Source organism: Tenrec ecaudatus, chromosome 9 (assembly GCF_050624435.1).
Source record: "Tenrec ecaudatus isolate mTenEca1 chromosome 9, mTenEca1.hap1, whole genome shotgun sequence".
Lineage (NCBI taxonomy): Eukaryota > Metazoa > Chordata > Mammalia > Afrosoricida > Tenrecidae > Tenrec > Tenrec ecaudatus.
In genome coordinates this window covers 108,689,241-108,709,637 of record NC_134538.1, presented here as the reverse complement: position 1 = coordinate 108,709,637, position 20,397 = coordinate 108,689,241, and the positions used below count along the sequence as shown (strand labels likewise).

Genomic DNA, 20,397 nt, shown 5'->3' with positions numbered 1-20,397 from the left:
CGCCTCGGGCCACCACCTCCCCCAAACCAAGAGAGGGGACCCAACGAGGCAAATCTGACTTGAGGATGGTCAGGGCGCTTCCCATCGTGGAAGTGTGCGCACTCCCCACGCGGAGCGGCCGAACACGTGCCGCCGCCCCTGGGCCCGGGACCGCGGGGACCCGGTACCTGTCGCCGGCGGCCGGGCGCGCTGTCCCGCGTGCGCTCTGCTCGCTCGGCGGCCGGGGACGCAGGCGGCTCCTGCCCGGCGGGGACCCGCGGTCTCGGCGCAGCCCTGACCGCCTGCCCTGCGGGACCCGACGTGGGCATCCAGCGACGGGCAGGAAACGCGCTCGGAGCTCGCTCGCTAGCAAATTCCCGGAAAGGCGCCGAACTTTCGGGGTGCGCCGCGGGGCTGGAGGCTCCGGGGTGCGGGGGACGGCGCTGCGGGACCCGCTGCGGTCGCTCCAGGGCTCCGCACTCCAACGGTCCCGCGAGTCGCGCGGCTTTTCTAGCGGCGGAGCCAGGGGGCGAGTCCGGAGAGGGGGCGGCGCCGAGGCCACGCCCTCACCTGGTGGCCTTCGCCGCTGCAGGCCCCTCCCCGTTCGCTTCCTTGGCAGCCTCCCTGTGATGAAACACTGCTCGGAAATTTGTCCCCAAAATAGCTCTCTCCCTTCTTCCAACCCGATCCCACGCCCTATCCCCCGATTCAGGAAACAAACAACAACAACACTCTGATCAGCCTGTAGCCCTTGTTAGAATCGAGTAGATTCCAACTCATAGTGACCCTCTAGGTCAGACTAGACAGGCCCCTGTGGGTTTCCCAGACTGTAACTCTTCACAGAAGCACGAGCTTCATCTTTCTGCTTGGGTGGTTTCAAACTGCTGACCTCACAGTTAGCAGCCCAGTGGCAACCTAGGACTCCCTGACAGTTGAAACCTCTACACCTCTCTGGGCGCCCAAGTGCACCCAAGTGCTCCTTAGAATCAAGGATGGCGAGACATTGTCTTACGTATTTTGGGCATGTTGGAGAAGGACGCCATGTTTAGTAAAGTAATTGGCAGCAAAAAACGAGGACAACCCTCAGCGGGGTGGATTGACCTTGTGGCTGCAATGGACTCAAACAAGAACAATTGTGAGGATGGTGCAGGACCAGGCAGTGTTTCGTTCTGTTGTGCATGAGGCTGCCCTGGGTTGAAACTGACGCGATGGCGCCTGGCAACAAGGACAGACCTCTCTGACCGGTTCCAACCTCTAGCATAGCTTTGAGTTGAAGTCAACTAGCAACAGCACAACAATATCTACTCGGTAGGACACACACAAATCCCATGCCTCTGTCCCAGAGTTCCATAGATTCCAGCATCTGCCGTGGAGCTGACGCAAACTCATCGCAACCCCGGGCGTGTCAAAGTAGGACTGGTTTTTCATAAGCAGATCTCCAGGTCTTTCTTCCTAAGTGCCTTGGGGAGGCTGGAACTCTGCAGTTCCCTAAGCAGCTGAGCTTGATCGTTGGCACCCGCTAAGGATCCTTCCCACAGTAGCTCTGGCTGCTGAGTGGGTTACACCACAAGGCGGGCAAGCTGAAACCATCAGCCACTCTTCAGGAGAAAGATGAGCGTTGCTACTCGCATGGACGTTGCAGTCTCGGCGGCTGCAGTAATGAATGGCTCCTTAGGGACATGGCAGCGGCGGGGGGGGCGGGGGGGGGAGATGTGGAACTAATAACAATGAGTACAAGGATGAAGTTGTTTTAAAGCTGATTGTGATGATGATTTTACAACTCTTCTTGATGTGATTGAACCACTGAATCGCATGATATGTGAATTATGTGCCGATAAAACTGCTGAAAAAGAAGAAAGAGAGCTATAGTCTCAAAAACCCAAAAGGTCACTGTCAGTCAGAATCGATCGGACGGCAGTGCGTCTAGCTTTGGAGAAAGATTCACCCAAATGTTCTAATTCATGATTAATCTTGTACTTGAGAAGTTAGTCGGAACAGTAGACTTTATCTAACCCATCATCCCATATGACACTTGCTCCTACCCATGCTTACTCTCCCAAATAATTCCCTCACCCATCTAAGCTGCTCGGTTTGACTTACTGTCAGACCCTCTCCTCGCCCTCATTTGAAGGAAGCAAACCATTCTATCCTCGAGTCACTTGACACTTCAGTTGTTCTTTGTAAAGTGAGTTAAACAACAGCAAGAACCCATCTACTTCACTTGAGTTCACAGCAGCTCAATTCAGGGCTCCCAAGGCTGTGAACCTCTGTGGGAGGAGTCTCGTTCTCCCAGGCGGGAGCAGCTGGGGGCTTTGAACCATGGACTTTGCAATCAGCAATCTACAGCTTACCCAAAGTGCTGTTTACATATTAAAACTGTAAAATTCAATTTGAAACGTTTACAATTGTGAAGGTCTTTATGGAAGATGCACTTTTTTATTATTAAACATTTCATTTCTATACAAGTACTGCAAATGATTTGCAGAAAAGTAAAACATGAAAAAAATGTAAAGGTGGGTAATTGTGACTGTATTTCTTTCCAGACATTTTTCCCAAGGCACTGAGATCATGCCATTAGTTAATTCTGTAGAAAACCTATTGTCCTCAGGTTGATTCTTACTCAGTGACCCCATGGGACAGAGCAGAACTGCCCCATCGGCTGAGTCAGCATCGACTTCATTGTAAGGAGTTTGGCTTTTAAATCTTTACAGAGCAGTCTGCCTTATCTTTTTCCCAAAGAAGCAGCTGGTGGCTTGGAATTTGCCAGCCTCTCAGTTAGCAGCCAACTGGTGCGCCACCAGGATGGCTGTGCTGCTCTGCGTGATGCCGTCTGACTCATGTCATCCCCAACATGCCTCATGCCGTGTCTGTAGACAAGAGAAGGGGGACAAACGAATGAATAACAGTGCGCACTGAAGTCATATTGTTGCTAAGAACACAGTCACACCGAGAGGAAGGAATAACATCCGCAATAGAGAACTTCTACAAATTAATAATAGTCACAGTATAATTCAAGGAATTCAAGCCAGCAATGCAAGGAAATGAAGTGGAGCCTTAGCAAATGCTAAGACACTATATAATGTACAGTTTTAGACAGTGTTTGAGAAAATGAGCACTCATATCTTGAGGCGTATAAATTAGTAAAATTACCAAGGAAGAAATGTAGCATTACCTCTTTAATCAGAAATTTTGCTCTTGGTGTCCAGCCTCAACTCGGTGACACAGACTAACCACTGTCACACTGTGGCTGAATTCCTGAAGGTCCCATTGCTACCTATGACTAGAACCTGACTACACAGTCACAAGCCTGATACGTCAGACATTCAAGAGAGTGAAAGCTTCAAATCCCCTGGTTTTGTCGGTATGCACTACGAGAACACCCTGCTGTCTTCACTACTGCCGGTGTTTTTATAGTCACTGATTTTGCCAAAAATTATGGTGTTTTAGTTACAATATTGTGGTAATTAGTATCTATGAACCTTTAAAAGAATAAAGTACTAATTAAGAGAAGAGAAAGATTTTAAAACCTTCTGTTCAATTACTAGTAATTTTCTAACTGATGATGTAATTCAATGTCAATTAAAAAACAATTGTATTCATCTTCGTATAATCTAGGATAGTTCACATTTAAGCGATCTGCAATGATACTTATCACATATTAACCTGTGATTACCATTTATGAAAAATATTACAAAAGATTCTGTATGATCTGGCATGGGGAGAAGAGGGGAACCCCATGAGTACCCACACTGAGCAACCCCAATGCTAGTGGCACCAGGGAATGCACGATAAAAATGCTCAGCTACCTTGTAAGAAACAGAAACAGAGAACACAACGTTTGACCCAGTAAACTCAAAATCTCCCTACCGTTGAGCTGATTCCAACTCATAACTACTTTCTACGACAGGGCAGAAAGTCTCTTTGAATTTCCAAAACTATAAATCTTTCTGGGAACAGAAAACCTTGTCTTTCTCCTGAGGAGAGGCTGGTGGTTTCGAACTGCTGATCTTCCATTAGCAGCCAAAGGCATAACACACGACACCAACAGGGCTCCTTTGACACAGTGGTCATACAAATTGTAAATGACGTTCAGCAATAAAATAAAATGATTGCAAGTTTGGATACACCTAATAATATATACAAAGCAAACACTGATAGAAATAGAAGGAAAAGTTGACAAACTCACAATAATAAAGGGACATTTCAATAAACCTCTAGGTCAAAGTGCAACCAAGTGTGACAGAAGTTTCTCCCAGTTATTGGACGTAAAGAAACAAATGACAGGACTACAGATCTTAGGCAGAAAAGACAAATTACTACTAAATACAACTGAACAACACAAGTAATACTTGATATAGACTCCTAAATGTTCCGCTCAATAGAATATAAAACAATCTCTTAAAATGTGCAAGTCTCAATAATGTTTTAAATTTATCATTCAAATTATATTATCAGATTCCAAGACAAGAAGTTGAATAATAAAAATAAGAACAGAAATTTCCATATGTTTGGAAATTTAAATAATATACTGATTTGTAAAATAACCTTAAACCACAAATTTAAAGGTTTATTAAAATTGTTCAATGAATTGTAATTGAAATTAAAGTGCAAAAATTTAAAAGGAAATATATAATTTATTTTAAGATAGCCATAATACATTTATGTGTATAAGATTAGATTTACTTGTCGACTATTTGTTGTTTGGGGTTGTTGAGTTGACTCACGGAGACCTATGTACAACAGAACCCACCTGGCCTGGTCCTGTACCCTCCTCACAGTTGGTGTGTCCAAGCTCACCGTTGCAGCCACTGCATCAGCCCATCTGGCTGAGGGGCTCCCTCTTTTTTGCTGACCCTTAACTTTACCAAGCAGGATGCCCTTCTCCAGGGACTGGTTCAAAGTGCATGACACGAAGTCTTGGCATCCTCATGTCTAAGGAGCTTTCTAGCTTGACTTCCAACACAGGTGTAGATGTTTTCCTCGCAGCCCATGATATAGTCGGTATTCTTCACCAATACCAATGAAATTCACAGTACCATCTAACATGTTAGATCCAAACAAGCCCAACACTCTAATTAAGCAGGTATCTTACTAAGTCTCACATTATTTTATAAGATTATCTTCACTAGCAGTAATATATTCATTATTTTCCTATCATGACCATTCTGCTACCAGTATATTTCTGGTGTGCCCAGCCTTCTTCTTCTTTTTTTTTTTTAGTTATATGCAATAACATCTTTCCTTTTCTCTCTGTAACGTTAGCTTCTCAATCCACTTCAAAATCTTCACTTAATTCAAATTTACCTTTGCCTTAATGATTCATTTTCACTACATTATTTAGCCTCTGTTTGCCTATTATCACTTTTGTTCTTTTCCCTGTATGAACATGTAATATTCTATGGTAGTTTATAAAAATATTATCTTTGCTTTGTCTTTTTATAATGCCTGGCATATATTAGAAGGAGCATTTAATAATTTTTAAATTTTTATTTAATCTACATAGGAAGTTTTTCACTTTGCCCAACAGCCACATCCCTGTGGCCTTTCATAACTAGTGTTGCCTGAGGTTTCCTAGCTGAGGTCACTAGACTATCCACTTGTCCCCATGCCGCATCCTTCCGATTCCTTAGTTGCAATCCCATCACACCGTGTACTGTGCTCCTGTCCTTGATACGGCATGTTCCTCCAGGAAGAGCTAGCTAGCATCGTCACTCTCCACAGAGTTCGGAAGAGCACTTGGCACACAGCAGGGACATGCGGACTGACTAATGCTGAATCGCTACAAAATGATGAATTTTTCAGTTCATTGACTTTCTGACTCATTTTAATGAAAGTCACTAATTTAAGACATCTACCATTGCAACTGCCTCTAGTAAACTCGAATAACTATGTATTTATCGAAGTGTCATTCAAAGACCTTGGGGCAGAAAAGAGCAGGAAATGAAGTTGAAACAAATGAGTACCCCATAGAGAAAACAAGCACTCGTTGACTGGTGACTAATTGAAGGGAAAGGGGCATTCTTTGTTCAGGAACGAAAGAGACAAGATGAACAACATATTGTCCCAAGGAAAGGGCATAAAAGAGAAAGTTCAGGAGAAAAGTTTAAAGAAGATAACCTGTATATATATATATATATATATTTGTGTATAGACATGATTCACAAGCACACAAATGTATACAGACATATCACACTCATATGTATCCACACATATGTTTGTATATGAACATTATACATAGACACATTATAGAGAGATATGATGTTTGTGTGTGTGTGTGTGTGCGTGTGTGTGTGTGTGCGCACACATGCCAAATGCACTGCCACCTAGTCAATTCCAAATCACAGAGGTCTGTAGGATGGAGTAGAATTGCCTCTTTGGGTTTCAAAGACTAATTCATTATAGGAATAAAAAGACCCATCTTTCTCCAATGGAAGGGCTGGTGGTTTTGAACTTTTGGACTGTTGACTTTAAAAGTATATATATATATATATATATATATATATATATATACTTATAGAGAGAGAGACTATTATAATTAATTATAGATCACATTATATAATTTAAATTTTAAATCCTGCAAGGTAGCTTACTCACCTCCCATTCTTTTTACTAGACTTGTCAAATTCACTACCTCTGCATGTATTATAAACCCCATGATATCATCCTGTAAGTTCCAATGTTTTTTATTTTTATCTCCACTGAACATTGGGTTTTCACAAGATTGTAATTCTCTTTAGCCTAAAGGTTCTCTTTAGTATTTCTCTGTTTTCCCTTAAATCATATAACTCGCTTATATGATCATCGCTGAGAATACCCACAGCAGAACATACACCAATTCAACAATTTCTGCCCGGGCAGCTCTGCATTACTGACTGCATTCTTTGAGTTGTGCAGCCACCCTCACCTCTTGCCTGAGTTCCCTGCAGGAGAGGGACAAGGCAGGTCAGTTGGGCTCTGTCAGCTCCCTCTGACGGCTGCTGGTGAGGGCTGCTGTTGGCCAGGAAGCAGGCTTCCTGAGTAAAGCCTACACCCACAGCATTCCACCTGGACACTGCTCCCCCAACAACCACAGGGCCACCGGGTTTCTGAAAACAACAAGGGAGATCTCTTGGCTGTCCTCCTGGGGGGTGCTAGCTCCTCCTCCTCCTCTTCCTCCTGAAATGGAGGAAAGTCTATTTGTGCGTTCTCTGACTGCCAGATCAAAGATAAGCAGAGCTCACAAAGCAGGTGAACAACAGGACAACCCTAAGCTCACTGAGTGAGGATTTTCTGACCAAAAATGGACATGCAGAGACAAACTACGGAAGAGGGCAGTAGAACGGTGCCTTTCGGTGAAGAGATTACTTAGTGTATAATATCTTGGGTGAGTGGTGATGCCCACTTGTAGAGAGATTTCACACAGCATAGTCTCTGTGTGTTTGGGAGCTATCGAAAGTTGAACACTGAGATATGGAGCTCTTGAATCCTAATTAAATCAGGGAGGGAGGAGAGCCATCACAAAGGAGAAGATGGGCTAAGAAAACGCCAGAGGCTGGTGCACCGAAAAGTTTTATACAGAAAGAAGTAAAATATTTAAAAGACCAAATACCCAGGAGAACTGAGAAAGCTAGTAACCTCACAAAAAGAAAATTCTAATACCCTAAGGAAAAAGATCACAAGACACAAGAGAAGAAATATACAGGAAGGCAGTTAGAACGCTGACTCCAATGGGTGTGCTCTCTGTAGCAGGTCACGGCAGCCTGGTAGCTGACAGTGTCTGGATTGGGGATGGGTTGGCATACCTTAAACAAAGTCACGGGGACTCACCTTGTTACACCGTGTTTCCCAAAGTGGGCAATACCTCCCCCTGGAGAGGGCTGGACCACTGGGGCCAGACAAAACAATACCTACACTTTATCCTGGATTATGAGCACAAGAGTGTTTAATTGGTGGGTGTGATGGAGGGTGTTAGAGTAATTTTTTTTCTCTCTGTAAAGGGGGTATAAGCCAAATAAATTTCGGGCCTATGTTTTAGACCATAAACTTGTGGCCCTGCCTCTTATTAGTAAAGGGTGTTTTGGTTAGAGAAGCATGCTCTTTTACTGAGATTTCTTTCTCAGTTCACAGTACCTGGTGGCTCTTGTAGCTGAAGGAAGAGGCAGGGATTGTGGGTGAAGCAATTTTCCTACTTTATGCAACTTGATATTGATCCACTGGTTCTTACTTGTCTGTAGTTCCTTGACACGCAATCCGGAGTCCCTCAAGGCTAAGCACGTTGTCCTTCTTATAGTTCTTATTATATCTGTGAAATGGACCAGAATGAAAGCCTGATTGCGCCACTTTCTTCCCAGAATCCTTTCCCCAGAATTTAAAGAGGCTGTTCTATACATCCTGAACCACCAAGCCCTTAGGATGATATTGCTGTTCAGAGCACCAAAGCACTGAGAGGAACATAGGGCCAGTCCCACTACAAGACACAACGGCCCTCACTGACCCATAGTGCTACTGGGGACAACACTGGAGACACAGTGTGGGATTTGCACTCAATCTGACTCCACCACACTGAGGTAAAGCACTAAGGGCGTGCAACAGAACAGCAAGGGGAACACAGAAGGAAGACCCCAGGGAATACCAAAAATAGACTTTGGGGCCAGGGCATGGCATCCCATCAGACTCGACCAGAAAACACTCCTAAAGGTCAACAAACAGACCTTGAACTATTTACAGGCTTTTCTTTCTTTCTTTATCATCACTGGTTTTGTTGGTGTTGTTGGTTTCTTTTCTTTTGTTGCTTTGATTTGCTCTGTCATGTTTTTTGTGCATATTATTATCTCTGCAAGTCTATCTAGATAAACAATCTGGAGGAGAAAAACAACCGACTGTTGGTGGGTGGCATGAGAGACAGGGAGGTGGGAAAAAGAAGTGGGTGTTAACAAATCCAGGGACAAGGGAACAACAAGTGATCCAAAATCAATGACAAGAAGGGTGTAGGGGGTCTGGTAGGGTGTGACCAGGAGCAATGTAGCCAAGATGAATTGCTGAAACCCAAATGAAGTCTGAGCATGACAGTGGGACAAGAGAAAAGTAAAGGGAAATAGAGGAAAGAACTAGGAAGCATTTATATAGGTGTAAATAAAGGCATGTACATATGTAAATATATTTACATATGACAATGGGGAAATCTAGGTGTATATATTTATAGGTTTAGTATTAAGATAGCAGATGGATATTGGGCCTCTACTCAAGTACTCCCTCAATACAAGAACACTTTAAACTGGCATCCCATGGTGCTCATCTTCCCTCCATGATCTCTGAAGACAAAGCAAGTGCATAAGCAAATGTGGTGAAGCAAGCTGATGGTGCCCGGCTATCAAAAGATATAGCACCTGGGTCTTAAAGGCCTGAAGGTAAACAAGCGGCCATCTAGTTCAGAAGAAACAAAGCCCACATGGAAGAAGCACACCAGCCTGTGTGATCATGAGGTGTTGATAGGATGAGGTATTAGGCATCAAAGAACCAAAAAAATCATATTGTGAATGAGGGGAAGTGCAAATGGGGGACCCAAAGCCCATCGGTAGGCAACGGTCCATCCCCTTACAGAAGGGTCACAGGGAAGATATGAGCCAGTCAGGGTGCAGTATTGCAACGATGAAACATACAACTTTCCTCTAGTTCTTTAATGCTCCCCCTGCCCCACTATCATGATCCTGATTCTACCTTACAAATCCAGCTAGATCACAGGATGTATACTGGTACAGATAAGAGCTGGAAACAGGGAATCCAGGACTGATAAACCCTTCATGACCAATAATGAGAGTAGCAATACCAGGAGGGTAAGAGGAAGGTGGGAGAGAAAGGGGGAACTGATAACAATGATCGACATACAACCCCCTCCTTGGGGGGATGGACAACAGAAAAGTGGATGAAGGGAGACATTGGACAGTACAAGACATGACAAAATAATAATAATTTATAAAATATCAAGTGGAAGGGAGAGGGGGAGGTGGAGGAGGGAGGGGAAAAATGAGGAGCTGATACCAAGGGCTCAAGTAGAAAACAAATGTTTTGAGATGATGATGGTAACAAATGTACAAATGTGCTTGGCACAATGGATGGATATATGGATTGTGATAAGCGTTGTATGAGCCCCCAGTAAAATGATTTTTTTTAAGATGCTGTTCTATTCTCTTCTGAGCTTTGTTTTTCTGATGAAAAGTCATGAACCATTCAGAGAACAGTTGCTGTGTATGTAATGTGCTATTTTCCCCTAAAAGTTTTTAAGATAATTTCAGTTTTCTGCAATTTGATAATGTACCTAAATGGGATCTTCTTTGTATTGATCATATTTAGGGTATGTTGAGTTTTGGAAATGTAAATTTATCTCTCACAAATTTATTTTTCTGCCCATTATGTTTCTCTCATTTTTAAATTCTGAAACTCTAATTACTTATTGAAATTCCAACGGCTATGTTAGAGCTTTTAATATTGCCCCATGATTCCTTAAAGCTTTGTTTGTTTTTCTTTAAACATTCTTTCCCTGTGCTCTTTGGAGAAGGTAATTTGTATTGATATGTCTTAAATTTGTTGACTCTTCTGTCATCCTCATCCTGCTATTAAGTCCATCTGGTGAACTATTTCAGGCATTATATTTTTTTAAGAAAATATTTTGTTCTGGAACTTACACTTATGAATGTATGTATTATTATTCCTATATCTCACTAGATTTACTATATTTCATAACTCTTACTGCAGATGTTTTCTCTTGGGGCCTTGAGTTCATTAATGGCTGCCGTTTTTCAGTTCTTGCCTTTTAATTCCAACATCTGCAATATCTCTGGTTTGCTCTCTAGTAATTATCTTTTCTCCCAAGAAGGAATCAGGATTTCCTGTTTACTAGTTATCAAGTAATTTTACATTGTAAGGATATCACTCATATTGAATTAGGCCTCTTGGTAACTGATAAGATCTCTAAAGCCCAATCCTACTTATCAACAAGGTCATGTTCACAGGTACCATGGATAGGATTTCAGTATTTCTTTCTGGGAACACAATTCAACCTCTAACAGTGAAAAGCTAATTAGCTACATGAACAATGGCCTTCTTTGACATGAGACTAGAATTGAATGGTAACTGGCTACCATTACTAAACATTTTGATTAAAGATTCCATAGAAGAAGCTGATTTTTAAAATCAAGAAATATAGAATAGAATTTAAAATTTTCATGGACTTTCTGGAGCCATAGAGGGTGGATGAGCTCTGGGTGAATATTGCCTGGAGACAATATTTAAACCTTAAACCCCAAATACTTCCTGAACTCTATTTAAAATAGAGCAATAGTGTGCTTTAGCTAGAAAAAAAAAGAAAGGAAATGGTAAAAGGACTGCCTTAGCATTATATTCTTATAAACACTGTCAATAAGGGACCAAATCGACAAAAGAAAATTGAAAGGCTAAACGGAAACTTCGGGGGCACTGAGTTTATGTTAATGAGGGAAGAACAACTCAGAGAGAAAATGACAATGTCACTAAATTGTACATATTTGCTGTGTATATTCTTAACAACAATATTGATGAAATATAAAGGGAAAAATCCATAACAATGAATAAAATACAATTAGAAGTATTTTAGATATTCTTTCTGACTGGAAACCCCAAAAGGAGAGGGGATAATACTCTTTTAATAGATAGTATTTCTTTAAAATATTCTAATTCCACCACTTTATCAATACCACAACTACTCATAGAAAATCCAACCCTTTTCCATTTCTAGCTTGTAGCCTCTGTGATAGGTAGGTTAATTGAACCAATTAATTGGCCAATAAGAACATGTGGAATTAATAAGTTTGCAATTTGATTGGAGGGCAAAGAGATAAATGGCTTGGCAAGTCCCCCCCACCCCCTCGCTTTCTTGCTCTCTGGTGATCGGAACAGTGTGTGGTTGCTTTAGCTAGTTCTCTGCCTCAACTTGTGAGCTACACTATTTGTGGGACAGCCAACCCATGGATCATTTTGCTAGAGCTTAAAGTTCATTTGAGACCTGATTCGTCACACTGCTGGTGTATACATTGCTTGAGCTTGAAGCTGTTGGATCCTGTCATCTTGCATTTGCTTAAGTTCGATATCCCATCTGGGCCTACTTCGCTTAGCTCCTGATGGTGACTGTTTGCTGCCTGTGGCTGGCCTGCCTGCATTGCTCTGGGGAAGACTCAGCAGCCTGCTTCCTTGACCTTGGACTCGCCTGCATTGCTCTGGGGAAGACTCAGCAGCCTGCTTCCTTGACCTTGGACTCACCAGCCTTTGTGAGTTGAAGGACTTCCAGTATATTAATGGTTCCACTGAAGTGAGCTGAACTGAGCCCTCTCTACTGCTGTGTGGACTAATTAGCTGTTATATTCCTTTATGCTTTATCTATCTATCCATATCTATAATCAAAAGTGTCCTGGTTTTGTTTCTCTAGAGCCCTGTCTGACACAGCCAGCCTCCCTGCAAACTTCTCTGCTCCCCAGCTGACTGTCCTCTCTCCTCGAACCCCGTTCTTCCCTCTGCAGCTCTTTTCCATAAGCCTCCATTTAGCTTTCCTGGTTTCTTATGCTTTATTTTGTTTAGACTTAAGTCTGATTTTTTAAAAAACAACAAGTAAAAACAAAGGAATCAAAATGCAAAAACAAAATTTCACTAAATGAGCTGTCCAAGAAGATAAAAGCTATGTATAGTCATAGATTAGTCCTTACAACTCCCTTGCCAGATTCTTGAGGATCCTAGTGGCCCACTCTGTGGGGATAAAATGAAGCTGCTTGGTGCCCCAAAGATTTTCAGCCTCAAACACTCTGTGGAGCAGTCATAGTCTATCTTATTAGATCGCCTTGAGGTAGATTCAGCTTGATAAAAAGTGATTTTGGGTTTTTTGATTTACATAATTACTGGACTACTAACCTAACAAGGTGCCCTGATTGCATAATGGGTTGTGCCCTGGCTGCTAACTAAAAGATCAGCAGTTCAAATCCACAAGATGCTCCAAGGGCAGAAAGATGTGACTTTCGGCTCCTGTAAAGATTTACAACATCAGATACAAGGCAGTTCTATTCTGTCCTGCGGGGTTGCTAAACAAAACAGACTCACGGCCAATGAGTAGATGCCCACTCATAATGACCAGACAGGACAGGCATAACTTCCCCTGTGAGTTTCAGAGACTGTAATTCTTTATGGGCGTGGAAAGCCTTGTCTTTCTCCCACAGAACGGCTGGTGGTTTCACACTGCTGACCTTGCAGTTAGCAACCTATCGCGTAACCAATGTGCCACCAGGCCTCCCTAGGAGGGTTGGTAGGAGTCAGAATTGACTGGATGGCAGTGAGTTTACATGTGTGTGTTGACTGAGAATTACAAGTTTGGTTGTTCAAATCCACCAGCTTCTCTGAGGAAGCAAGTTGAAACCACCAACCCCTGCGAAGATTTGTAGTTTTGGGAATCCCAGGGGTCAGTTCTACTCTGAGGAACGAGACACCGCAAACCTCATGAGTAGCAGCAGAGCACTGTCAGAGACAGTGCCCAGAGATGAGGGCCCTCACGTTGGAGGCACTCCAAATATGACTGAGGAAGAGCTGCTTCTCGAAACACAGTTGACACTAATGATGTGCAGCTTTGGGGACCTTCATTTGCTGATGGGGTACAACTCAAAATGAGTGGAAACACCCACTAACAATCAGAACTTGGGATGTACCAAATATGAATCTAGGATAAGGTCACCAGATTTTAACATTGGTAAAGCGGGACACCATTGACCGGGGTGGGGTGGGGTTCTAGATTAAAAATTTGGTCTATATGGAGCAACAAAAATTTTCATACAATGCAAAAATAGTATTGTAATATTTTTTAAAATGCAACATAAGTACAATGTACAAATATAATACATTAAAATATGGATAGTATTATTTTATTCTTTGGCATATTTCTCATTTGAGTGAATTTTTTTAGTAGATTGCCGTCGTTTAAAAGGTCATGAAATTTTTCACAAGAATTTGTTAAATTATATTTCATACATAAATGGCTTTCAAAGTCTCAATAATTAATTGTGATTTTTCTGATGCCCACCCTTTATTTACCATAGAAAAAATGTGTTCAGTCACAGCATTATTTCCTGGTAAGGACAGTGCATATTCCAAAATTTTTATTGCATCATTGTATGGAACATGGTTTGTTTCAAAATGATGAAATATTTCTAACCATTTGTTCTCTATTGTGATTTTTGCTGATGCCCAAGATTTAACCCTTTCCTTATCAATATATACTTTTTAATAATGATACCTCATTAAAAAGATAATTTTTGGAAATATTACTATATGGGAAATTTTGAGTAATATGCTCGAATGATTTTTACGCACTATTCCAATTAAGTTCTTTTAATGTAACCCAATGAAAATGTTCAATATCATTGTATGTACCGTCCACTATTCTAAATAATCTATGCAGTTACTATAGAACTTTTTAATGAGGTTCATGATATCTGCACGATTTATTGCACCTTGTTATTCTAGCTGGCTTACACTATTTTGGATAGTTAATGGAAGAAACTTATATTCTAGCCGCTCTTGACACTGAAATTGCAAATTATTAATGTCATTTGCTACTTTGATTACCGAAATTTTGTCACATTCAATAAGTTTTATACCATTTTAAAAAGAGCTACTTGAATGTGTACAAATGCTAGTCAAATATTTGAAGATTCTTTTTCAAAAAACTTCTAAAATTCTAGGACATTTATCCTGTGATAGAAAGTAGGATTTCAAAGGATCGTATATTTTCAAAATTTTTTTGACAGCTGGCAAAAGAGCTAACCCTCACAGTTTACTGTTCCAAGTATTTTCTGATATTCGACTTCCGCAGTTTCACAAAATTCTTTAAGCATTTCAATGCACACAATGTATATATAGAAATAAGAATATATTTTGATAACAATATTTTCCATATTTAGGGCAACAAATCAGCAGCGGTTTGAATGGCATTATGTATTATGTGTGGTGCACAACCAATACCAGTGTTTTGATTAAGGTTTTTGTTTAATTTATAAAAAATATTATTTGTACCTCTTCTCCCTTTTCCTCCAAAATTTGCAATCGTGTTGTCTGCACAATATGCAATCATTTTATGTTTTAAATTTTTTCCCAAAATATTAATAATGAAACTGAAAATTATTTTAGATGTTTTGCTGGGCACAGAAATGAAATCTAAAATTCTAATTTTCATTCCAGTTTCCGAATCAAAGAAATCTAATAATGGTTGGAAATAACTTTATATCCTTATGATTGGATGCATCAGAATATATGGATATAAAATTAATTTTTCTAGCTTTTTGTTTAATTCTGAAAATGCATATGGGGAAAGCACATTACACACAATTGTCTCGGGTTTTGTTCAAGCACAGGCAAGTTTTTGGTTGAATAACTTTTTTTTTTCAAAACGTTTTATTAGGGCTTATACAACTCTTATCACAATCCATACATACATCAATTGTGTAAAGCACATCTATATGGTTGAATAACTTTTTGACAACTTGTGATGTACAGTCCATAGATCTGAAAGAATGTGATTAATAGCATGAAAAGACATAAGTCCTTCTGCTAATGCTAATTTATTTTCTTCGTCTCCATAAGATTTTTTTTTCTGAAAAAGTTCCTGTATTTTGGAGGAAGATGCAGCAATATTTAAATATCTTTTATGTTTCTGTGTCTCCAAGTGCATTGAAATATCATTCTTCCCGCCATGCGAAATAGAAGATTCACCATTACATTTCTCACATTTTACCATGTAATGGCTTGTGGTATTTTTAATAAAAGGAAATTCACTTCTTAGATCATCGTTGAATTTGCATCCTCTTTTCTTACTCATTATGTTAAAAATACTTTTTTAATTTAAAATTATATTATACATTATTATATACATATTGCTTAAAAACAAGCAAGTAATTACATAATTACATGAACATATTTTATTGTTAGTTTATAAATTAAATTAATTTGATTGCTGTAAAGTAACTATATTTTAAAAATTATTTTAATTTTAATCCTATATTTCTTTCTAAATAATAACACTACTAACTTGTATCATTTTTTCTCTGAATTTGCCATAACAGAAGGCGTAATTGTCACTTTCAAGGCCGGTGCTAGACTTTCCGCCACCACTATAAAATATAAATAATGAGAGTACTATCTGCTAAATTCAAGAAAATTTATGTATTTATGAAATAAATAAACCACTTACCTAAATTATCTGATTAGCTGATTTGTTGACATCACTTTTTTAAGTAGCACGAGCACGCAGTACGATGCGTGTCGTCTGAGAGACAGTTATAAAATGTTTTGGTCATTGCCAATGCCAAAAGGCGTCATTGTACATTGGGCCTCCACTCAAGCACTTAATGCAAGAACACGTTGTTCTATTAAATTGGCATTCCAGGATGCACACCTTCTCGACACGATTGCTGAAGAAAAATGTGTGCATAAGCATATGTGGTGAAGAAAGCTAATGGTGGCTGGCTATCAAAAGATATAGCGTCTGGGGTCTTAAAGGCTTGAAGATAAACAAGCGACCATCTAGCTGAGAAGCATCAAAGCCCACATGGAAGAAGCACACCAGCCTGTCTGACCACAAGGTGTAGAAGGGACCAATTATCAGACATCAAAGAACTAAAAATCATGTCAGTGGATGCCCACCTTCCTGATATGATTACTAAAGACAAATGTGTGCATAAGCAAATGTGGTGAAGAAAGCTAATGGTGTCGGGCTATCAAAAGATAGAGTGTCTGGGGTCTTGGAGGCTCGAAGATAAACAAGTGGCCACCTAGTTCAGAAGCAACAAAGCCCACATGGAAGAAACACACCAGGCTGTGTGACCACGAACTGTCGAAGGGACCAGGTATCAAGCATCAAGGAAAAAAAATCATATCATTGTAAATTTGTGAGTGCAGTGTGGAGACGCAAAGCCCATCCGCAGCCAACTGGACACCCCCTTACTGAAGGGTTGTGGGGAGGAGATGAGCCAGTCAGGGTGCAGGGTAGCAATAATGAAACATATAACTTTCTTCTAGTTTTTTAATACTTCCTCTCCACCACTATCATGATCCCAATTCTACCTTACAAATCTGGCTAGACCAGAGGATCTACATTGGTACAGATAGCAACTAGAAACACAGGGAATCCAGGACAGATGACTTCTCCAGGACCAGTGGTGAGAGTAGCAATGGCTGGAGGGTGGAGGAATTGTGGGGTAGAAAGGGGGAACTGATGACCAAGAATCTACGTATAGCCTCCTCCCTGGGGGAGAGACAGCAGAGAAGAAGGTGGGGGAGATGTCAGACAGTGTAAAATATGACAAAATAATAATAATTTATGAATTATGAAGGGTTCATGAGGTAGGGGGAGTAGGGAGGTAGGGGGAAAGCGAGCAGCTGATGTTAAGGGCTCAAGTAGAACGCAAATGTTTTGAGAATGATGATGGCAACAAATGGACATAATGCGCTTGAAACAATGGATGTATGTATGGATAGTGATAAGAATTGTACGAGCCCCCAATAAAATCATTTTTTAAATGTCATTGTTCATTAAGTCCAAACAATGGTGGTCGAATTCTAACAACTGATCAACAATGCAAATTTTGATAAGCAGTTCTCAATAATCAGTTCTCAACAATTATTTGTTATTATTAAATTTTAACATTATTAACTGAATAATATAAAACTTATATCCTGGCGAAATAGCCACATGGGAGCCGAAAACCATATATTCCCTTCCCGTTCTCCTGCAGTTCCCTAATTTGTTGTGCATTCTTTCCAAAAATTGGGACTTTTAAAAAATTCCGCAGGACGCAGGACAAATTGTTAAAAATTGGGACTGTTCTGCCAAAAGTGGGATGTCTGGTCACCTTAATCTAGGAAAATTTGGAAATTGCAGAAGATGAAATGGACTGCATACAGATCAATATCATAGATGTTAGTAAACTGAAATAAACTGATACTGGCCATTTTGAATCAAATCATCTTAAAGTTTAGATTGTCAGCATGACAAATTCAGGAGGAATTGTGTCCCATTCGGCATCAAAAAGGACATTTCAAGTTCCTTAAGTACAATAATGTCTATCCATATACAAGGAAATCCAGTCAATACAACTATTATCCAAACGTATGCACCAACTACTAAAGCTAGGGATGAAGAATTTTCATCTTTGTCACACTGAATCTGTTGGAAAGAAATGAACAACATGTTAAAAATTGATGCAGCCTGGGTATGAAAATAACACATGGAAAGATGGCTTTCAGGGTTAGCAAAAATTGTGTAATATGCATGTGATTTGCATAAAATATGGTTGTTACACTGAAATGCAATGTAGTGCCCAGGATTTGGATCCTGTCATACCTGAAAAACTAGTAAAGTCCAAATAAACTAGTGAAGTCCAAATAAAGTATGTAGTTTAGTTATTTGTATTGTGCCAATATTAACATTAGTTTGGACAAATATTTATGGAAGATGTTAATATTAGGGCAAGCAGGGTTAAGGAGTTACAGGATCTTTTGGGTAGTTATCTTTCGAACTTACAGGAAATCTAAGACTATTGTGCAATAAAATATTTTTTAAAGAAATGTTGAAGAGAACACTAATATATATTTCTAATTTTAAAAAATCTAATTGTGAGTTATGTCAATGGATCCTATGGAGTCATCCTGCCTACTGTGTGAGATTCCTCAGGAGCACTGAATGCAATGCTTGTTTGCCTTTCAATCTTCTGGACAACCATAATGGAGACATCCTGTACCCTGAAAGATAAGAGTAGCATTCTCCTTCAGTAAGGGCCAGCTCTGTATAACGCCTTTGATCATCTCACTCCATGCTCATGTTAGCTGCATATTTTCCAGCTTCACAGTATTTTCTATCTGGTAAGCAGAGCTGTAATAAATACTTTAAATCCTGAGCATATTTTGCTCAAGGAAAATATGATGCTTTCTGCTTTGTTTATAGTACACAATGATCCTCAGCACTCTGAGACATTTGGATATCAAGTTCTCATTTGCTTTTCTTCCTGTAATCATTTCCCATCTGTATGTTGGCAGGGGAAGGAACATTTTGGACCTGAGTCCACTAATAACCAATAAGGAATAAACATTTATTAAATATATTGGGTACAATCCTATCTGACATTCTAGGGTCACCTACTGTGACACTTAGGAAGATTAAACTAAAACGTGTCCTGATTAGTGAGGGATATACATTGACGGTGATTAACAAATGTGCTTGTGTTAATATTCATAATTAAAATAATCTAACCATGACAAGCAAAATAATTAGAGCTTTATTGATCGGTGGAGATGAAAAGAAGTCCATTATTACAAAAAGAACTGAGAGGGATGGTTTTCACCATGCGCATTTTCAAATAATCGCTGTCATAAATAAGAAGCACAAAGACTGTCACGCTGAGATGTGAAAAAGAGGTTCCTAAAACTAAGTCTTGATGGCTAAGAATCAAGCTGACAGCATTGTGCGGGACTCCCTGGTGTGTACATTTCGCAGTGTGTAAGAGCATGGGACAGGCTCCCATTCAGCCCAGTTTGAGGAAAGGTGCTTTCTCAGTTTCACACAGGCACGCTTTAAACGCGATGTGGATGAAGCCCGTCTGGCAGTTTTGCTCCCCCATGCACACAATGAAGGCCCTCTTACAGTTTCCGATCCTGACATTGTCAGTAGTACTTTTGTGACGTTTGACTCCTTGTCTCCTGTAAGTTCTTGTTGACAACCACTCTGATTAATTAACGAACTAACAGCTTTCCAGGCTCTTCTTTTCCAGACGAACTTTCGTGTCTTGCAAGCGTTCGGCTTTATTGTGTGAAGTTTGTTCCCACCCCCACCCCCAAGAGTAAACTCAGACACCTTGCATTATCATATAAACGCCTCGAAGGTGTCTTAGTTTCTCCAGCCACAGGAGCCCTGGTGGCGCTGTGCGTTCAGCGTCGGGCCGATAAAAGCAAGATCGGTGGTTCGAATCCACTATCGGCTCCACTGGGGACAGATGCACTGCCAGCCGTAAAGCTTTAGTCTCAAAAACTCTAAATTCCACTTTGTCCGAAAAGGCCACTGAGAGTCGGCAGGGACTCTCTGGTAGTGACGCAATTAGAAGGCTCATTCCGGTCGCGCACGGCCGCGCCCCGCGCCGCCCCACGGCGCATGCGCCGCGCCCCACTCGGTGCCGCGGGAAATGACCAATGGGCGGCCGGATGTGACGTTCAAACGGCTCGCCGCCGTCGTCGCCTTCCACTTCCGCCAGAGGGACTCCCGGGCTGCCGTTGCCATGGTTCGCGGCACTTGCTTGTTGTTCCGAAAGGTCCGTGCACGTTGCCCCTCGCCTGCCACGCGCTGACCCCACGTGAGGCCGCACACTCGCCCACGTTGCCTTCACT

General features: G+C 40.9%; 1 protein-coding gene across 3 annotated transcripts in view; it reads left to right on the top strand.

The window, feature by feature from the left end:
- Nucleotides 1-20,222: 20,222 nt before the first annotated feature.
- Nucleotides 20,223-20,397, top strand: part of GTPBP10 (GTP binding protein 10) — a 29,337-nt gene continuing 29,162 nt past the window's right edge. For all 3 annotated transcript variants that reach the window (XM_075558450.1, XM_075558451.1, XM_075558449.1), the window contains exon 1: nt 20,223-20,321. In XM_075558450.1, the coding sequence (XP_075414565.1) occupies nt 20,289-20,321 (33 nt within the window). In that variant the 5' untranslated portion in view covers nt 20,223-20,288. The remainder of the gene's footprint in view (nt 20,322-20,397) is intronic.